Genomic DNA, 21728 nt, shown 5'->3' with positions numbered 1-21728 from the left:
GCTTTGCTGTCTCGCTCGAGCGAAAAGACAATCTTGGCTGGTGTGAGTCTGTTTCTTGAAAGTTATACAGTCCAGTACTTGTCTTGGTTATCTATAGAGATTTCCCTGACATTGCGATAAAGCCGATAACGTAAAAAAAAAGCTCCAATGAGGCAAGAATATTTACACGAGAGTGATTGGGTTAAACAAGTCTTGGTTTTTTTGCATCTTGAAAAAGCGTCCCGTACGACAACATTGCCAAACTTCTTTGCAAGCCTTTGGAACCATAACGCAGGCATTCTTAATGGCATCCACTTTGAGACCTGTTTTCAAAGGTTTGCGTTTTTACTCTCCATAGGATAATTATCAGACTGATAATTATGGGGCCGATATGAGGCACTGTTTGTGTTTAAACAAAAAGCCAATGCAAAATGTTTGCCAGTTTTTGGTTTAAAACGGTTCCTTCAGTTATATTCACCTTTTTCAGTGCTAATTTACTACACTGTGTGATAATGCAAACATATATCATGTGCATTATGGCCTCTTTGTGCCCTTATGAAAGCGTGTATTCTTGATATTTGGTCCCATCAACCTAAATCTGAGTTACACCCACTGTCAAATGGCCCGAATAGTTGAAACAAAAGCCTGAATTGGTCAGGTTCTTTTTCAGGACTGTTAAGTTTTGATCAATAACGGTAGTACTTTTCAGTGCTCTCCTGGGTGCGAGTAAAACTGAAGTACTTGATGTTTGTGGTAAGTCTACTTCTGTTTGCGTATTTTAATGCATTTTAGTCACATTTTGTGGAATGCTAAATAAGTTGTTACATTTTGGAGGTGATCTGAAAATTATTGGGACTCAATCGATGAAAAAATGTTGCCCTGGCCGAGAGCGGAACTCATGCGTGCTCTTGTTTTGCAGTTCCCCAAAACCTCTCCACTTTTGAGCTACTTTTAAAGAGGTTTGTGGAGGTCGATCAAACAGAAATGCATGAGCTATATTGTAAAATGTTGCTGCAATGACCCATGTTTACTACAACTACTTACTTTCTGTCCCCAATGTTGCTTTGGTATCTTAATTAAACTGTTCTCTGACGGTTGAGCTCGCTTTTCTTGTTTTGTGAATTCATATGATGTGTAGCGCCTCAAGTTGTGATGCTTGGACTCTGTATTCATCACACTGTAAACACCACTCTCTTAATTCAACACATGCTGACACAGCTATGTGCTCAAAGAAATAAAAGCAGTGTTGGTCTTTCATGTGTGTTTTGGGGTGCTTTGGGACATCACCTTTTTGATGATGTTTTTTTTTTAATTCACTTTACATGATGACATACATTACGATTCATCACAATTACCTACGTGACGATGTCATCTATTGTGTTTGTACTTTAAATAATGGCTTCACGGTCCAAACCTCTCAGCTGAAGTTAGTTGGGACAGCTCCCAATAGTCTGCGTAAATATAAACGCCACACTTTCTGTTTTTGCTCCAATTTTTTATGAGCAAAACTGAAAGGTGTGAAACTTTTTCTACAAGTATTATTACACACCTTGCAAAGAAGGATCTTGATCTAACCCTTGTCCAGCGCTCTATCATGCAAAGGCAAGGAATCCAGAGCGACTGCGACGCACACTGGCAATATTTTTCACACTGCTTTGGTGGAAGCTGCTACAAGAAGCGGATACAAGGTGAAACCACACCGACGGGTATCAGGTATGCTGCAGAGGTTGTTTGAGGCCAAGAGCCAGTGGCTCTCTCTGCATGCTGACATCTCCTCGTGTGAGTGGGGAGATGGAAATTTGGCTCCATGCCTACGTGTCCATTTACTGTTTAACACGCCATGAGACTCCAGCGTTGTAGCTGTCGCATTACTCCATTCAAGGAAGGCCACAGACAACAAATTCTTCTAGAACTTCACTGATTGCATAACTCCAATCCCATGCACATTGTTCAAAACAGCACATCAGGGCATTGGCACTATGACTGCTGCTCAGGGTTGTGTGAAGGCTTTGTTTCCCACATCAGTGTTTCTTTAGACATATTATGGTATGGAAAGTTCTTTGTTGTTTCCACCCTTCCGCTCTTTGAAAAGATTTTGTATTTTCACTGTCTTTTGCTGGCTACATTACAGTACAGCCGTTTTTGTTATTTATTTGTTCCAAAAGTGTCAGACGAAAACCGAAGCCTTTTATTTTTCCATAGGACTCCGGCACAGGTAATTGCAAGTGTTTTAAAACAGACGTTTTACAATTGCATTTGCCACAATTGTCGTTTTCCACATGGGCTGGTTTGCGTTGCAACAGTCATGACTCATGTGACTTTTGATGCATGGTTCTGATAAGACAAGACTAAACGGTGCAACAGTGTTGCCAGACGTGGGGCCATTACGATATTTGGACAATATTTTCACCCTCCGTACGATCAATAACTACAAAAAGCCCATAATGTAAGCATTTTGACCCCTTCGATACATGGCTATGAGTAAACACAAACAGGGTACATCCCGCACTGTGTCTGATGTTGTTCAGTGTCTCCTTAACAACGCACAACACAACACGAGGGACGCACAATGCGTGGAAACACAAAACGTAAACAACTGAAAATAAGCGTGTCGGGCCGGGGGCACAAACGGGAGTAGTATTTACGAAATAATTATGATACAGGACTTTGATCCGTGATGATTAAGAAGATGAAATTCTGGCCTCATTCTGCATGCCGGACAGATGGGGGCGCTGTTCTGCCAGTGTCATTTTTTTCCCAACAGTGCTTTTAGTTTATTTACAGGTAAAACTGCAATACAGGCTGTAGTCTATATGGCGTATTGCTGTCGCAGATGGCCCTTTGCCATATTAATTCGATGATTTTAAGATTCTGGTACAATAATCCAAGAACTTCCAATCATTCATGTACGGCCTCATAATCAATCAGCTTCTGTGGTGACTTATTGAGCAGCTGCTGAGTGTAAACTGCTGTGTTTCCTTGACACTGGCTTTGAAGTATGTGACCAACGTTCTGGCTTTTGTTCTTATTTCTGCCAGCATTGGTGTTTAGCGAAGTGCCTTCTTCCCAGTCATGTATAAAATAGAAGCAAAAGCTTGGCACATTCCTCGCTGCGAGTCATTTTGTACAACGTAGCATATAACATGCATTATCTGTAATGAGACAATGCACCTTTTGTCTTAATTCCCACTGATTCAGCTGTAAATCCAATGCATTTGTGCGCAGTGTGGGAATAGGCTTTAAATAGGCTCACACAGAGCGAAGCCTCGACACAAACAGAAGGAAAGCTCCGTTGCTTCGGAAAGATTCCTCATCCCATTACTTCAGTTTGTACAGACAGAGACGGGGGCGCCGCCAGGAATTCTGGGCCCCATGAAAAAATAAAGTCACCTTGGGCCAGCTGTTGTCACCACATCACTAGAGCCTTAACTGACCCAACAGCTTTAACTCCAACTACCAACTACAATACTACCAGTGTAATATTTACTGCTAGGGAGTTGCCCATGCAGCAGTCTGCATATAGTACGCAATTCACCATTTGATGCAAGAGAACATAACAAATGTGCGAAAGGCCAACTTTTACAGCGTCGCTATAATTTTAATTGTAAAATTCCAAAACATTTTTAACATTTATGTAAGACTTAAAAGAAAACATATTTACACAGTACATTAACTTTTAAATCAACAAGAAATCAATAAGAAAATAAAGTTGAAATGGAATCATTATGTGCAAAAAATAATTTGTTTGAATTTCTGTCATCACAAAAATATTTTGTATTTTTTTGTAATTCCCACAGACTCCCTGCAATGACACGAAGCGACGTGTCAATGAACGCATTGTTGCTCACCTTCTTCACTGGGACAGGGAGGGGAGACTCATTTGTTGTTAAGTCTGGTAAATGGGGGAGGGATACATGCTCAACATTTACCTGTGCTGATTAAATGTTGGTTAAAAAGGAATGAGATGTAGACCAACACGGGCTGCACGGTGGCCGAGTGGTTAGCATGTTGGCCACACAGTCAGGAGATCTGGAAGATTTGGGTTCGAAACTCTGTTGGGCATCCCTGTGTGGAGTTTGCATGTTCTCCCCGTGCGTGCGTGGGTTTTCTCCGGGTACCCCGGCTTCCTCCCAGTTAGGTTAACTGGCAACTCTACTCAACTGTCCTTAGGTATGAATGTGAGTTTGAATGGTCTATGGTTTATCTATATTTGCCCCGTTGGTGACCACTCCAGGGTCTACCTCGTCTCTCACCTGAAATCAGCTGGGACAGACTCGATACCCCCGCAATCCTCGTGAGGATAAGTGGCATAGAAAATGGATGGATGGATGTAGGCTAACACAACATGCTAACACTGTGGTAGCTTATTTCAATGTGGACATTAAGCTAACAGGTCAATTTCAGTCATGGGCCCTTGGAATTGCCCTAACTTTTCCCCCTTTACGGCGCCCCTGGATAGAGATGTTATTGCTAAATTCCACACAGTCGTAAGAAGGCCATGCAACCTGTAACTAAGATGGTGGCTTGGACAAAGCTTCTCAGTACCTTGTTTTGCCCATAATTACATTTTGCTGGTTAAAACAATAGAAATACTTCAGTATAGCTTTGTTGGGAAAAAAATAAAAACAGGCAGACCAGCGTCCCCGCCTGCAAAGACGCATGTGAGACAATGCAGACAATCAGGTGCAGACAGTGCAGGATGTATCCTGTCTGTGTTTGGGTCAAATTATCGTACATTATGTGATTTTTGCAATGATTATTATCATTAGACAGAGGGTGAAATTATTACATGTTGCTCATGTATCATCAACGATGTATCTCCATACTTTAAATATTGTATGTTAACTCAAGCTGTTCTAATTTAGTACTGTTTCTTTTTTTAAATACAGTGGGATGCTCCAATCGATCGACATATGCTACTTACGATACTTCCTTTTTAACGCCGATCACCTTCGCCGATCAGGTCCACCCCCATTGCAGCATCCAGCCTACAGCGACCGTCTCCCACCCACTTTCGCTTCACAACGCCAAAACTAGCATGTCTGCCGCGTGGGAACTTTTACACCCTGCAATACATGCCACGAAAAATATCTCGCCGGGGTGGCGCCTCAGCCAGCTTTAGTTTGGTGTGGCATTTGGGGGGCGGGCACTTGGCTGAGTTTTCGCGGCTCGCTGTGTGATCATCGGTTGGACGGCGGCTAATTTACCAAAACACACGTGCCCGTGTGTGCGCGGCAGTCGGAGGTCTAAGACGGATAACGCGAAATGTGGTTGGATTCGTCAAACTGGATGGCTGGCCGTCGGCGGTGGAGGACACCGGGTTTGCCGACTTGCTGGAGCGCCATCAAGCGGCTCTTGCATCCAAAGTCACCTTAAAGAAGGCTCCTGATCGTCTACGTTTCACCAGTGATTTACAAAAAGTAAGTGAATTATGTTTTTGTCAAAATATTATGGTCCCCCCGCCCCTCTCACGACCACATGAGGCGCCTGCAAGTCTGCTTTACATTCAGGTTTCCAGTTAATAATGTGACAAGACTAGAAAGAAATGCATTGCAAGCCATGAAAATAAATGTTACAAAAATGAGTCGCTCTTGGCTATTTTCGTTTTGTAAAAGTAGCTCTCACAAAAAAATAAAAACCTTGGTGACCCCTGATATAGCCAATAGTAAATTTCAAAATTGACACTTAATCTATGTGATCTGTTTCGGCTGATTTCACTCATGGATGATCGGTATCGGCAGCATGAAAACCTGATCGGAGCATCCCTCGTACTTATATTTTATGTGTTATGTATCTGGTTCTTTTCTTGTGTAAATGATGACAAGGAACGACAAAGACTCCTTGAATGCTTGATCATAATGCTTGTGTGTTATACTGTTTGACGCTGTTCCACATGTGCATTCCGTCCCTACTCTCCCAGTACATTATGGAATGAGCATATCCATTAGTGATGGCCAGATGATACCAAAGCTCTGGAATGAGGTGGGTGGACCCAAACAGGCTCAGGTGTAGCCACGACCAGGAAAAAAGGCAGGTGACCCGTGGAGGATGACGAACAAACGGACCGCATAAAATAAGGACCTGACAAAGACTGAACAGAACTCCTAGGAACTAAACTATGCAGACTAGCGTCAAGATAACGCACACCTGGAGAGAACGCATGTGGACCGAGAGAGCTGATTGGAGGCATGAAGGGCATGACAGAACAGAGGTGAAACTAAAAAACGCTGAAGAAGACATTGAGACACAAGCCAGGGAAATTTCATAATAAAATACTGCAAATAATACAAAAGTCAACCTCACAGCACGTTTACTCACCCGCGACTACATTCGTGTGCGTAACAACGTCGTTTGATGAAAGCGATCGATCCTCTCAAGTAATTCATGACAGCCACGAGCTTTCACAAAATCAATCAGAACAAGTTGGATTAAAATTTGAAATAATCCACAAAGTCAGAAAGATTGCAGTAATAATAATAATACTAATGAAAATTGTGTTTACATTGCATTTTAAATTTCAGCTATTTCAAAGTGCCACAGAGCGAAAAACATAAAGGAAAAAAAGCACGATCACTTATAAAATCAAATTCAAATTAAACCTGTAAATGATATTCAGGAAAAAGTTTAAAAAAAAAAAAAAAAAGATGGCTCTTGCTTAAAAAGCCTGTGCACCTGTGAGGCCGAGGTTATCTAGGAGGGTGCTCCACAGCCGTGTGGCTGCAGAGGAAAAGGCCTGGTCACCCATAGTTCTGGTGGGCTTCAGTGGTGCCTTTGGTTGCAGAATGGAGGATGCATACGGAAGTCTGGGTGGTGAGGAGTTCTTCAGGTTTTAGGAGGCATATCTGTGATGTATTCAGGAGAAGAGATGTGATGTGACAAGCAAACGGGCTGAAGCATGAATGCTCATGGGACTGCAGGCCAGCAGGGGACAAGGAGAGGAGAGGGAATCACGCCCACGTCCAAGTGAGTACACCATAAAGTTCTTACAAAATTCATTTTATACGTCGTGTCTTGGTTTTAGCTCAGGTGTGTCTTTTTCCAAGGCATGTCCAATCAATTGAATTCCAACACCTCAAAGATCAAATATTACAAAAAGGCTTTGAATACGTTAGCCCTTGTTGTTCTTTTTTTAAAAATGTTGTTTACACACTCCAGACAGCGTGTCATTTTAATATGCTGAACTGTCAGGGCTGAGGGAGAAAAACCCCATATCATAGGGGTTATGAAACAACGCAAAAATAGACTTCCTGACGCCAATTAATTTGAAAATCCCTAAATCAAAGCAAGTGCCTCATATCATTCAATGCCATCCTTACCCGTGGTATTTTTACTGTAAAAATGGGGGTGTACCAAACCTGTAGCTGTTTAAGGATCAACACAAATAATAAAACCTATGAACTGAGGGTAAACACCTCTTTAAAGCTCTGTACCGTTAGCACATATTCAAGATTTGAGCGACTAGTGAAAGGCTTCAGTCGCTGTGGTTCTCACATGTTTGTTTTTCCAAGAATAAAGGAACGGGGACTGGTGTTGGTTGTTAGAGAGGATTATCTGCTGGGTGATTTTTAGTGTTCACAAATGTGTATCTGCTAACTAACTAGATTCACAAAGTAGTTGACTCTTTGTCAAGTAGTGGTGTACTTAAAAAGGCTATTCCATTGTTGGAATGGGTCGTAAGGAAATACTTCATCTGGATCTGGTCTGGATTGTCTTATAAGTGCCTTGGCAGACAAAAGCAGATTTTATATTGTTCGTACTGAATGATAAATATGACAAACTGTCAACCAAGCCAGCAAAAACGAACGACTGTGATGTTTTATTTACAACCAGATGATGTCTCAGCATACTGAGTATAGTCTGAACCATTTCTGATCTGATGTAAACAGCCAACAGCAGCATAAAAAAAGTAAACAGGATCATTGACAAGAAAGCTTGCTGGGCCGGACAGGATGAGGGAGACGGTGACGCCTCAGATGTCATTTTAAATGGCCACTCCCATCTTCCCAGGTGCAGACACCCTTTACGACCGCGATAAAAAACAATTGAAAGGGTGGGTTGTCACATCATAATCATTTAAAGAAATTTATCATCATGCACATGATGTGTCAAAGTACACTAAAACCACACACGAAAGACCATCACTGCTTTGAAGTCTTTGACGGCAGTGTTGATGTGAGTGAGAAGGGCTCCCAGAGACGGTCTCGGCATCAAAATTGAACTTTCCTCCCACATGGATTTGGAGACAAAAAAGGCAAGCTCATTCAACAGTCACAACTAAAATAACAAACCTTGACTGGAAACGACCACGGTAAGTACTGGAAACACATTTTCAATGCATACCTTAAAAATGTCAGTACTTGCAATCCGTAAGGGTACATTTTGTTTACAGTTGTAAAAAGTCCTGATACTGTATCAGATTTTCAAACCAACGTGGTAAATTTGACAGAATTGTCATTACTTCTTGAAAAGGAGGGGCACTAATCATTTTGAATGATAATGATATCTGAGGTCACTTAGGTATCTTCCTTGTGTAGGGGCATAGCACCAAATTCTAGGCCCCCATACATAAACCACCTGAAGGCCCCCCCCCCCTCCCTCATACATACATACACTGTAGTTTATCCTTAAGTTGTGAATTGTGTTTAAGTATTATTTCCTTCCTTACAGTGTATTTAAAAATATGCTAAGACTGCTGTACAATGAGTACATAAGACTCACCAGTCAGATTTTACATTGAAAAGATAGATACATACATAGATAAGATAGATACATACATAGACAGACAGGTAGGTAGGTAGGTGGGTAGGTAGGTAGATACTTGAGAAATGTAAACAGGATTCAATGTTCCATCATCTGGTCCCTCACTGTGTGCGTGTGCGTGTCTGTCTCATCACTGGTTGTATGTATGCTCATACTTCGGATACTGGTTTGTTTATTTATGAACTATCCCCTTCAATTTGGTATTACATTTATATGGAGACTTCATAGTGATTACGAGTGGGCAAAAAAGGGGAAGCTCATATTTTCCTGGGATAAAAGATATGTATTATTATTACGTATTATCACAGTGCTGATGTGATTTTTTTTCAATCAACATCTGAATGTTACAAATAACAATTTTTTGACCCTGAATTATAAAGAGCACGTCCTGTCATGTGCACAACTTTCTGTGTGCTGTAACTCATGATGAATATGAGTTGTTGTTGGTGAAGATGTCATCAAATTCGAATGAAAATATCACAAAAAGAAATTAATGTTTCCATTCTGGACATTAATCATTTGCTTACCTCGGGGGTGTCCAAAGTGCGGGCCCAGGGCCATTTGCTGCACTTTCTTGGTGCATCATTTTCTTTTCATGGAAGTGGCAAAAAGTACGCCATAACAAAAGAAGCGGAGCATGTTGAAGAGTGTCTGAGCGAAAAAATGTGCAAATAAGACCGCCTAAAAAATACTGCAGCACCCTGATCCTGATGTTTGATAGTCACATAGTCTGATGCTCTTTTTAGGTTTTATTGCCAACCTTTACGCTAACAGGAGTCCAGTTCCAATACAGTTTGCACACATTTCTTCCTCTCCTCACTCACAAGAAACCAGCAGTAACATTCAGAGCAATTCACAAACTTCAGAATTCACATTCACAGTGTTACAACACAACAGGTTATTTACAGTACGTATGTTAGCTTTATGTGGATGTCACCAATCACAATTGTTTACGGCTTGACTAGTCAACTAACTAGTAACTAGTCAACAAGAACAAATGTGTGGGTACTCACGCTCAGGAAAATGCTGCCCCTAGTGTTTTAGTGGAGAATTACACATTAAGCGCACACCCCCCCCCCGCCAGAGACATGTAAATCAAGACTCAAGAACCAAGACGCCCGTCAGAAGGGCGGGCGAAATACCGTCACTGCAGCATAATTCAGCCTTATTGTTAGCTGCTCCTCGCCACACTCGTGCCCTCACGCCAAATTTTTATCAAATTTGGGAAGTCTGATAAAAATCATGGTATTTAATCATAATGTGCATACTTAGTACTTGGCTGCCTATGTTTGGCTTGCTTCCCTCTCTTGTCTCTCCTTAGTCTTTGGGCAGCCTGATTTTTTTGCACTGTGCTCGAATGAGTCGCTTAGCAATAGACTGCAACAGCAACCTTTACCGTTGCACTCCCACCAGGTGGAATGAACCGCTTTGCAATTTCAGCCGCTGTCTTAATTCAATTAAAGCAACCTTATTATTGAGCATTCACAGCAAAATGTATCTTAACATTTATGACGTCAGTTTTTACAAGTATAAGTGACATTTTAATGAAAGAAAAAACATCTTCAGAACTTCACAGAAGCACAGGGGGTCCCGGTACACTATTTCCAATTTACTTCATTGCAAGTTGTGTTTCACAAAGATCATGAAAGACATCAAAAGGATCTTCATTTTAAAGGTTACAAGGAGAGAAGAAAGACTGCTTAGAATGCAGGAAACAAAGTAGCTGCAAATATTTTGGGAACGCACTGATTATTTGGTAGGTGTCAGAAAGGTCTTGTGGGCTAGGATGGTGGGTAAAAGTGTCCATGAGTATCTAAATGCACGAATGACTGGGGGAAAATGTTCGAATTTTAAAAGAGTCTGGATTTGTCAAGGCATGTATGGCACAAAAACATCACTATGGGGCACCAAAGGAACATCCTGCACTTTAAAGTGAGTTTTGTCACATTCATGTCCTAAAGATGTTAAGTGGAAAGCCACACAATTTCCCATATAGTCTATCCATCAAACACCGAAATAGACCATATTAAATGTTTTCGGCTCATATAACGAGAGGTTGTCGTTTATTTTCACAGGGATATGGAAATGCCAGGTTTTACATCAAAGTGTCTTCCTCACAATCCTGCTCAACCAACACGACCTGCTGGGCCAAGGTACAACAACAACAACCACCAGGCAGTGGGCAGCCAGCAGAGGGGCTTTGTTCCCATACAAAACAGTTACATGCAACCAAATCCGGTGATGGCTGCTCCCAGCATGCACTTTGTACCAATGAGTCATCAGAATCTGCAGCCACTTCCCCCGAGCATTGAGACACTTGCCCATGTCCATGGCCAGGTAAGCTATGTCTCACAGGGTTCTGCACCGATATGTCTCCCACTCACAGTAAATCACTGCTTGCAGAGAGCAATTACCAAAAATGACTCACCATTGTTTTGGAGTGTGCCACTGCAAAGTTTTGAATAATAGCCTAGCTTAAATATAAAAGCTGTACGGCCTGATCTACTAAGATAGCGAGCACTAAATCGCACGAGCAAACTAAAAAATTGGGCCGGCTATTAGTGGGCGTGTCGTGAGTGGTCAGCTATGATTGCTTGCACAGTTTTGAACAGGTGCAAAGGTGGTGCGAACTGCCCAAATTAAATGAGGATTTTGCGTGCGCTACCAGCTGTACTATGGAGAATTTGGGAGAGCAGAGTAGCTGGAAACGAAAGATGCGGTTTGAAGCCATGGAGTTGGAGGTCTTGGTGGAGTATGCAAATAAACACACTGGTGAACTCCCAGCAGAGAGATTGCATCATCACAATGATGTACTATTAGCGTACTTTGTCATTCGATGGACATGTTTTACACTACAATGTGTAGTGTAAATATTTCTGTTTCTATTGTAGGCTTGTTTTCATCAGGAAACTACCATATTTTGCCCTTCTTTCATGGTGCCCTCCCATTTTAATAGTTTTCTTCTTTAATATTTATGTATTTTATGTATTTATTATCATTATTATTATTTTCTATAGTAACTTTCATAAAAAAAAGGAACACAGCTTCCGGTCTGCTCAGCAACAGGTGGGCAACATCAGCGTAACAGACCCTGTAGCACAACACGACAGGGGCGTACGGCTCGTGATTGCAGCGGCTCACTGCAATGCCGCATTCAGATGATCCAGAAACTATTGAAAATGCAGTGTTGCAAGGGTTTTTCCATAGGCGATAAGGCATGGCTCCTTTTTGTGACTGGATCCAAATCAGCCCCCCCAACAGATACTGTAAAAAAATGGCATTGCTGGATGTATGTCGCATGGAAGATTCACTCTTGTTCGTCTGTCATTGCACCTGTATGCCTCCTTCACCGCACAATGACCACAGCCATTTGCGCCAGTTTGCACCGGCCTTTCAAATGTGCTAAATATAGATGCAAAAACACAGACCACAAACAGCTCAAGTTTGATAAATCACATTGCGAGTGCTAAATGATTTGCAGCTCCTCCTCTCAGTATGCGCGCCCTGATAATCTGCATATATTCAGCATAGTCACGAAGGCAAACACGCAAAATGGATTGCGTGTGCTATTTTGCTCAATTGACAGACGCAATTCACAGCACGCCGTGTTAGAAGATCAGCTCTGTGCACGCTATCAAGTTTGCGTGTGTTTTTTAGGCACGGAAACCTTCAGTAGATCAGGCCTATAGTGCAAAGTTTTGCATTATTGAAATCATTCTCTTATTTTAGGCTTGTAATATTTCAGAGAAAATATTTCACACAGATTTAAACCTGCAGCTTTCTTTGAGAGGCAGCAGTATTCCACCTTAGTTATCTATTCTAGCAGTGTAAGTTATGTATAATAATGTATTATTACCACAAACATGTTTTATACTCTGTGTCGTACCTCCAGACTAACTTTGTACCAGAGGTGATGCTGCCTAATGGCATGAATATGCGTCCTGTTGGATTGCTGTATGTAATACACACTTACAAAGCACCTTTTGAAATATTCACGGCGACTTCCCACACACACCTGTTATCTTTGTCAACCTGTCTCCTCCTCTCTTATTTAGGAATGGAGAGCTGTTGTACAAAGTTACAGCTCCTTCTAACATTACTCCTCCTCTTCCAGCCAACATCCCCAAGATAAAGTAAGATTATTGTTCATCTCATCTCATCTAGGCCACCTCAGTAAATAAATGTTATAAATAGGGGTGCACGATAATTATTGGATGGTATTTATTGGGCCGATATGAGGACTTAGGACGTCATACGATAAATCTACATAACATTAAAAAAAAATTGCTCCCATAGCCAATAAAAAAGGCTCCAATGAGGCGAGATTACACATATCGTGCTGTAGGTGGGTTGGCGTGAGCAAAGTGTTTCAAACAGGCCTGTCGCAACTTGCCTTGTAGACACACATGGCGTAGATCGTATGGGACTTCTCACTGTTTCAGAGGAAATTTCACCAAATGCTCTGCAAACACTGAGGGAAACAAAACATTGAGCTTCACCACATCAAAACTTAACAGCCACCTGAAACGCCAGCATCGCTATGACGCCCGAGGCTTGTTTCTATCGCCACAGCGTTTGAAAAGTGCAAAAAGTTTGCCAGAGATGACCCAAGGGCTAAAGCGATCTGTGCTTTCATTATGAAAATGATGGCGCTGGATGACCAGCCCTTTACCATCATTGAAGATAATGGATTTTGTCGGCTAGCAAACCCCTTGGAGCCACGGTTTGCACTTCTGAGTCCCTTCTGTGTTTTTTATGTTATGTTAATGGCAGTGATGTCATGATGTTTGGTAAGGACAAATCTACAGGTACAGTTTGTCAAATCCACATTTATTTGAGTCGTTCTTACCTCCAGGTGTGCACAAACTACAGTTAAATCTGGAAAATGTAAATTTGTTGAAAAATATTGATAGATAAAATAGATATAAAAGGCTATTAGTATCGGTATTGGTCTTGAGAAGCCGGAAGTTATCAATATTGGTATCAGCTTGAAAAAATATGTATCTTGCATCCCTAGTTATAAGATAGAGACCTTATTCTTCCATTTCAAACTGTTTTGATAGATGCAAAAGTACAGTGGAACCCGCTTAAGTCGGTCCAGCTTATGTTGACAACCTGTCTATGTCGACCAACTTACCAAGTCCCGGTCCACCGTCTTATTAATGTTACTAAGATGTTGCCACTTAAGTCGACAGTATACATGCTTGACATAAAATTTGTTGCATGGCATAAAAACTTGCACACAGTGACTTCCTTTACAGTGCAAAGTAAGCTTAGAAATAAAAGCATGGCAGTAGTAACCTGGATCGTAGCACAGCAAATAATGCACCCATTTAATTTCTTGGTTTTTAGATTGTTAGCCACTAGAAAAAAGATGAGCGTTCGAAAGCTTTATTGTCATAACCTACCGTGCATGTTTTTGGAATGTGGGAGGAAATCGGAGTACCCAAAGAAAACCCACATTCACAAGGACAACATCCAAACTCCAAACAGAGCCCAAAAGGAAATTTGAACCCTCGATTCCCTACAAGCTGAGCACTCGTTCACCGTTGTTCCAAATCCATAAAACATAGAGAAATGGAGGAAAATGATGTGAACAAACTCATAAATTTTCTATGCCGCTTCATCCTTATTAGGGTCGCAGGGGTACGCCTATCCCGGCTGACTTTGGGTGAGAGGCGGGGTACACCCTAGCCTGGTCGCCAGCCAATCACAGGGCACATATAGACAAACCTTTCACACTCACATTCATACCTATGGACAATTTAGAGTCACCAATTAACCTAACATGCATGTTTTTGGAAGGAGGGAGGAAACCAAAGCACTTGGAGAAAACTCACGCACGCACGGGGAGAACATGCAAACTCCACACAGAGCTGTCCAATGGAGATACGAACCCAGATCTTCCAGATCTCCTGTGTGGCCAACATGCTAACCACTTATCCACCATGCGGCATGTTAACAAACTTTCGTAGGTTAAAAAAAAATTGGTTATTATCCCCCATTCTCCTTATGTCTGTGGAAAAAAAGGCATGTGAATGTGTAAGCAATGGCTAGTTTCGGTTTAGATATCAGCTATGTCGACAACCGGTCATGCCAATATCAGTCAGCGAGTCCATTGGGCATCAAAATAAATGGGTTCCACTGTAGCCTACTAAGTATGCACTCTAATGTACAAAACGTGTAGACCAGGGGTGTCCAAACTGTTTCCACTTAGGGCCACGTTCTGAAAAATCCAAACAATTCTTTTGTCATTTTGCTAGTCTAAAACCAAGAACTTTTATATTGTATTTTTAAAGGGGACCTAATATACTAATTTTCAGGCCTTTGTATTGAGTTCTGGACTCCTATAGAGGAGCTACACGATAACACGCACAGAAAGCTTTCTAGATCTTCTAGACTCTGCACCTCTTCCTGCAGTGTTTTCTGCCTACCACCCAAACGGTCTGTGCAATTTACTCCCCCCTGGCCCTCCTCCAGGTACACCTCCCGCCAAGCCCACTCCGCTGTGATTGGTCACACTGCCGAGGACTTCTGGACAGCTGCCGAACCCCTTTTGTCCGATTACTTACACAAAATACAGTTAGGACACTGATAAATTGTTACTTGCAGCTTGCTGTTGTACCTCTTCAACACGACCAAGTAACGTTGGAAAGGCGTCGGACTTCTGCAAGTTTGGCGGATAGTCCGTATTCGTTCTGGCCCTTGTTCACAAAACTGTCCCGTGTGAAATGCCGTTGATAGATGAGCACATTTTTCTCTTGCTGACCGGGAATCAGCAACTCCAACCTTGCCTCTTTAGGCACACTCAAACATTTCCTGGGAGCCGTATGTGCTAACAGGGTCAACAGAGCAGAGCGGGGGAAAAGCAGGCCAACAGTGTATGGCTGGGCATGCCCATATAAGGAAGTCCGGGTTGCATTGATGTCAATGGAACTCAGTGTGGAAAAAAAATTCAGTAAAACACGGCGTGCTCAGCATCCAAAAGTACTTTCAGGTCTAACTTCCAAATGTGCAAATCTCATTATCTGACACGCTGGCATCCTTTAACACAACAACACAACATTGTAACAACACTTATAGGTCAGAAAAGAGGAAAAGCATAATAGGTCCCCTTTAAAGAAAAAACAACCTGCACGTCAGCTTGATTCTCGTTACATTTACCTTTTTGCTCTTTTTTCAGTTCTTCCAGTTGTTTTTTTGTTCCATGTTTTCTTTAAAGCTACTGTATGTCACAGATGGGCGGCTACCTAAAGACACTAACTTCTGAACATAAAGACACTAACTTCTGAACATAAAGACACTAACTTCTGAACATAAAGACACTAACTTCTGAACATACTGCAAGCATTATATCCCGCCCTCTTCTTGTCATTCAGTACATGTACTGTATTCACATTAAGAAGGGGGACCACAGGGTGTGTTCCAACTATTGTGGAATCACACTTCTCAGCCTTCCTGTAAGGTTTATTCAGGGGTTCTGGAGAGGAGGATCCGCTGGATAATTGAATCTCGGATTCAGGAGGAGCAGTGTGGTTTTCGTCCTGGCCATGGAACTGTGGACCAGCTTGTTGGCAGGGTCCTTGAGCGCGCATGGGAGTTTGCCCAACCAGTCTACAGTACATGTGTTTTGTGGACTTGGAGAAGGCATTTGACCGTGTTCCTTGTGGAATTCTGTAGGAAGTACTTCGGGAATATGGGGTACCAGACCACCTAGTTCAGGCAGTTCGTGCAGCACCTGCAGTGATGTGGACTCATCGGTCCGTTGTGGTGGAGAGGAAGCTGGGCCAAAAGGCAAAGCTCTCAATTTATCGATCGATCTACCTACCCTCACTTACGGTCATGAGCTTTGGGTAGTGACCGAAAGGACAAGATCGCGGGTACAAGCGGCCGAAATGAGTTTTTTCCATAGGCTGGCTGGGCTCTCCCTTAGAAATAAGGTGAGAAGCGCTGTCATCCAGGAGAAGCTTACACGCATTGAGAGGAGCCAGATGAGGTGGCTTGGGTATCTGGTCAGGATGGCAACCGGTTAAAGGCCTCGGGGAAGATCCAGGACACGTTGGAGAGACTGTCTCTCAACTGGCCTGGGTACATCTCGGGATCTGGCGAGAGGAGTTGGACGAAGTAGCTGGAGAGAGGGAAATCTGGGCTTCCCTGCTTAGGCAGCTGCCCCCGCGACCCAACCTCGGATAAGCGGAAGAAGATGGGTGGACGGATTAATGCTGTTTAATCTGTAATTGTGAAAAATACAGGCTTTTTTTTCTTAAGCCTGTTCTGTTATTGGTGTTCTTAGATTTTTTTTTTGCTTGAAAAAATGTAATCTTGAGCCTGGTGACATACAGCAGCTTTACGTGTATTTTTAGAATGTGCTGCAGGCCAGTAAAAAGAAAATGGCCCCCTGGGTTGCACATTGTACACCACTGGTGTAGACTTCTTCTAATTTAGGTTCTGTCCACACGGGAACGCTCCTGAGATTTTTTTAAACCAAAAATTGCGTCCACCCTGTGCTGTACTAAATAGTTGCATCCAGACGGGAATGGATCGCTGAGTGAAAATGATGTAAAACACAAGGTACACCTTTGTGTGGCGCTGTGAACAGACACATAGACGGAACCACGTGACACACCACACAAACTATAGAAGAAGAACGAACACATGCGCATAAGTCCGTCATCTTCCACATCCAAGGCTCATCTAGACTTACGAGACGTGGAATTACTTCTGCGAGTCATTATGGAGAATAAGACAACAAAATATCAGGGGAATGTCAAAAGTCGAAATATTCAGACGTTATGTTGGATTGTCGTCTAAGCTCACTTTGGTCCCGTGATGGTGACGGGTGGCGGTGGGTCGGTGACATCATCGTTTTTTGCTGGCTGTTTACACGAAATAGACAAGCCGGCGTTTTCAGATTTTACCACTCTGGAAGCCGTTTTCAAAAAATACAGTTTCAGGGTACCCAGAATGCCGTTTCCGTGTGGATGAGAGGCTTAAACAATGAAGTACTTCGCCATTTCGACCTGAAAGCGTTTCCGTGTGGATAGCCTCTAAGTTGCATGATATCATCAGATGTATCCTACATTGAGTGTTTTTTTTTTTGCATTCCAGGAAGAAAACAAAAAAAGTAGACGACCATTACACAGAGCAAACATATGTCAAGAAGCCTTTAAACGCGTTCATGTTATTCTCCAAGGAGCATAGGCAAGCTGTCAAGGACAGGTCCTCCTCAACGAATATTGCTGTTATAAATGAGACCTTAGGAAAGATGGTAAGTGTGTTTGCCCGTGTGATGTCAAACAAATTTAGGGGGTAGTGGCCGCCTGTAAAGACTAGACTTGGCGAACGGTACCTCGCCTTTTTGAGATCCACTGCAGACAAAGAAAATGTGGATTTGGGACTGGTTGCTGGAGAGAGGCCAGTTCACTATCCTAGCACTGCCGAGGCAATCTTGAGCAAAGCAATGAAGACTCAACTGCTCCGACATCTCTGTTACAATATGAATAGAATTCCCCAAAACAAAATAGTGTGCTGCGGTTGTTTAGGGCCACAACCACTAGGGGGGCCCAGATGCTCAAAAAGGCTGTGACCACTTTAAGTCAATTTAGATGGGCTGCTTATATTTTCACTAACTAGTGGCATTTGAGGGGTCAATCAATACATTAAATATCAATACATTTTTCTCATTCAATTGTGTTTGAAGATTTTGTGCGCATTTTTGAGGTTCATTTGGTGTTTGCACAATTTGAAATATTAATATAATTTGTATTCAGTGTGCTTGGAACTTAAATTCAAATGTATTAGTTTGCATTTTGTTCAGGTTTGTGGTTTATTATTTGCTTAATCCTATTTATTACTCGTAATATTTTTTTTTTTTTGCTTCAGTTGCTATAATAGACTTTGTTCAAATAACAAGATTAGCTTGTGATATGCAGCATCTACTTGCGTTTATTTAGTAGTAGCAATATCATTCGGTAGGCCGCAAACAAAATTTTGTTCAGGGCAAAAACACAAAAAGATAGCCGGCCCTGCCTGCCTGCACCGGTAATTTACCTTGCAGAAATAATTTGTACAGTAATCCTGCGTTAATTGCAGTTAATTGTTTCCTAGACATGACCGTGATAAGTCAGTTTCCCAAAGTACAATTTGCTGTTGATAAATCCTATATTTTATTTATTTATAATTCATATTTAATTAGAGCCATAGAAAACCTGTTTTTTTTTTTACATTATTGGAGCACATTGGAGCCCTCCACATGAAATAACACCCCTGTTGTCCCTTTTACACTTGTATTACCCAACATAGTAGACAAAACAATAGGAAATAAGACACACACGACAGAAATTAAACATAAAAGACTGACATGTTCGCATTTCTGAACAGAACGTCCTTGTATTTTCTCATCAATGTAACGTTACTGACAACTAGTGACCAGTGAGAACATTTTGAATGCATCTTCCGAATGCCTTATATATGTATTTTAGTTCATTTAGCCATTCATTTAGCCATTTTTCTGCTTGAAAATGCTCAATTTAGGAATAAAATACGTAACATTTGTGTCAATATGCATGTGTTTTGACTAACGACAGTTTGTGTTCAACCACAACACAGTGATAATTTATTAATATAAAATAGTGAAGCCTTGAAATTCTAAGTGCAGAGTGGCGAGGGATTACTGTAATTTATGTTTATCTCCCAAGTGGGCGGGGGGGTAAGTCACTGTTGATGTACCGCGCTGCTGACGAGGATGGCATATAATTTCATGTCAAAAAATCCGAACTAGCCCTGTTAAGCATGTTTGAAACATGATACCATTTAGAATAGGTGATGCTCAGATCTGAGCAGGCACAGAGTACCCTGCAGTTGCTAAATGCTAATTGTAAATGTGTTGTACGCTCATAGTGGCATTTGCTACCTGAAAAGGAGAAGGCCAAGTATTACGAACAAGCTGAGGAAGAGCGGCGACTTCACGCCCAGCAGCATCCAGACTGGTCTTGCCGCCACAACTACGTAAGTCTTGTGTACGTACAATGCAGCACACGTTTCATTCATGATGTCGACAGCTGAAATGCAAAGTCCCGTGTTTGTTTTTAGGGCAAAAAGAGATACAATAAAAGGATCAGGGATTGAGCGAAAGCAGTGCAAGGGCCTGAGATTGAGGAGGAGACAGAACAGGCTGGAAATGTATCTGAACAGGACATTGGAATTCATAACCTGTACTAGTCTCTCGGGAACAAGCTAATCCTGAAGGTCTAAACCAAGACATTGCTTCTGATCCTTGTTAATTAAATCATTTGTATCCAAGCTAGAGAGCATCATTGTATCCTGCAAAAAGGTGCGTTGTAATTATGAAAACTTTTGAGTGATATTTAGTCATTCATTATAATAGTAGATGCAATTTATCAGTTACCGATGACATGACAGCAGGATTCTTTTGCGGGAAGCCTCTCATCCATTTGTAAGTACCGTTAACTGCCCTGCAACCGGGAATTTAACCATGATCTTGCTTTGTGCTGTTACAGGAAATGGAGGTAAATAAACCCGATCGACTGTCACATTGATTTCTTGTCTTGACGTCTCTGTTCACAGAGCTGATGCAACGGGAGCATCAGCTGAGTGGACGGGGATGACTTTATAAAGCGTGTGTGTGTGTCAAGCTCTCTGTAGCCACCATCAAGTCCGCACATTGTCTCCGGAATGCATCAGAATCCTTCACCATACTGTCTTCATGAGAGGTTGTTGAAAGGGATGGAAGTCACATGATACATACTTGCAGACTTTTTCACTGAGACAACATGTAATGCTGGTGCAGTTGACTTATTAAAAACATACATTTAAAAGTGGTGTGAGAAGACTGTTTTGAATGATTTTTGGTCATTTTGACATGTGCTCATAATCACAAGCGTTAGCTCCACGGTAAACGATCCACTAGAGGGCAGTGGAGTCTTAAGTATTCGCAGGCAACATTGCAACACTTACAAGTGTGTACTTTGATTTAGATTCAAATTGCACTGGAAAGAAACGGCTCCTTCCCTATTAAGTCTATAAAAGTGTATTTGGTGATTGCGCAGTATTCATGCCTTGAGTTTTATTTAGTGTCGCACTTCTGTCAAGTGTTCTCATGGGACATGTGTGTGCAAAAATGTCCACTGATATGTTTGAATTCAGAGAAGCACGACTAACATTTTCAAATCTTTGGAAATAACCATTTTTTAAAAATATTTTTCCCGTCAAAACTAGTTCGAAGAAAGGACGCTGTATCTGCTGCTATATTTTAGTCCAACAACCAATATCTTACAATCGTGTAGATTATGACATTTAAAAAGTTATCCTAGGCGTATTCCTAATTCTCAAAAAGGGGAAAAAACACGTCTATTATGTATTACATTTATCACAATAGACTGGCTGTACCCGTAGCAGGGACAAGTCGAAAGTGAAACTAAATGTAATATTTTATTACTTATATTTGACTTTATTTTTATGACGATCCAATTTTCATGGTAATGGTTTGAACACAGCTGAGCTCAGGAACGAGACAAACGCTGCGTGGGCGCGTGCGCGTGAGGGGGCGAGCACTCACGGGGCGCCAGCGTGATTATTGCAAGCGAATTATTGCAACTTCAACGGTCTACATATTAAAATATTTAACATGGGAATGCTAGAATTGGCCTGCTGAGTGTTTTTGGCTTCGTCAGCACTCCTTTGTGTTGTGTCGTAGTGACTTAATTATCTCCAGCCAATCAATAGAGTTCACAAACCAATTAAGGGGTCGTTTGGAAGGTCATGGACTTCTAATTAATTAGAACGTATTTATGGCAATATTATGTTTTCTTGCAAAATACTTAAAAACAAACGAATGAAATGTTGATTATTTCGCATTCTACGAAAATTGTAAATTGCCCAAACATCTAAAAGCATCTGGATGGTCACATTACACCGGTAATTGTCAGGGATTAGTTTATTTCCAACACGCATAACAAGATGACATCGAA

The 21728-nt window shown here is 41.7% G+C and overlaps 1 protein-coding gene across 2 annotated transcripts; it reads left to right on the top strand.

Annotated features, from left to right (window-relative positions):
• The first annotated feature begins 6147 nt into the window (after positions 1-6147).
• LOC129191380 (lymphoid enhancer-binding factor 1-like) lies at positions 6148-20524 on the top strand. Of its 2 annotated transcripts, none has more exons than XM_054794667.1 (7): positions 6148-6190; positions 10815-11076; positions 12632-12693; positions 12795-12872; positions 17848-18007; positions 19639-19746; positions 19831-20524. In XM_054794667.1, the coding sequence occupies exons 1-7, from the start codon at positions 6168-6170 to the stop codon at positions 19864-19866; spliced, it is 729 nt and encodes a 242-aa protein (XP_054650642.1). In that variant the 5' UTR covers positions 6148-6167; the 3' UTR covers positions 19867-20524. The 2 variants fall into 2 exon arrangements, with proteins under 2 accessions (XP_054650642.1, XP_054650643.1); XM_054794668.1 differs by lacking the exon at positions 6148-6190 and adding an exon at positions 8145-8287.
• Positions 20525-21728: the final 1204 nt, after the last annotated feature.

The sequence above is a fragment of the Dunckerocampus dactyliophorus genome, chromosome 12 (genome assembly GCF_027744805.1).
Source record: "Dunckerocampus dactyliophorus isolate RoL2022-P2 chromosome 12, RoL_Ddac_1.1, whole genome shotgun sequence".
Lineage (NCBI taxonomy): Eukaryota > Metazoa > Chordata > Actinopteri > Syngnathiformes > Syngnathidae > Dunckerocampus > Dunckerocampus dactyliophorus.
Note: the sequence above shows the minus strand (reverse complement) of the source record. Positions and strands in the feature narration are given on the sequence as shown.

What these genes read in the sequence shown, in the direction of transcription:
- LOC129191380 (XM_054794667.1), top strand. Translation starts at nt 6,168, where the DNA reads ATGAAGGGCATGACAGAACAGAG. An exon ending in AAGGGCATGACAGAACAGAG is followed by an intron (nt 6,191 to 10,814) that starts GTGAAACTAAAA and finishes TTATTTTCACAG; the next exon opens with GGATATGGAAATGCCAGGTT. An exon ending in ATGCGTCCTGTTGGATTGCT is followed by an intron (nt 12,694 to 12,794) that starts GTATGTAATACA and finishes TCTCTTATTTAG; the next exon opens with GAATGGAGAGCTGTTGTACA.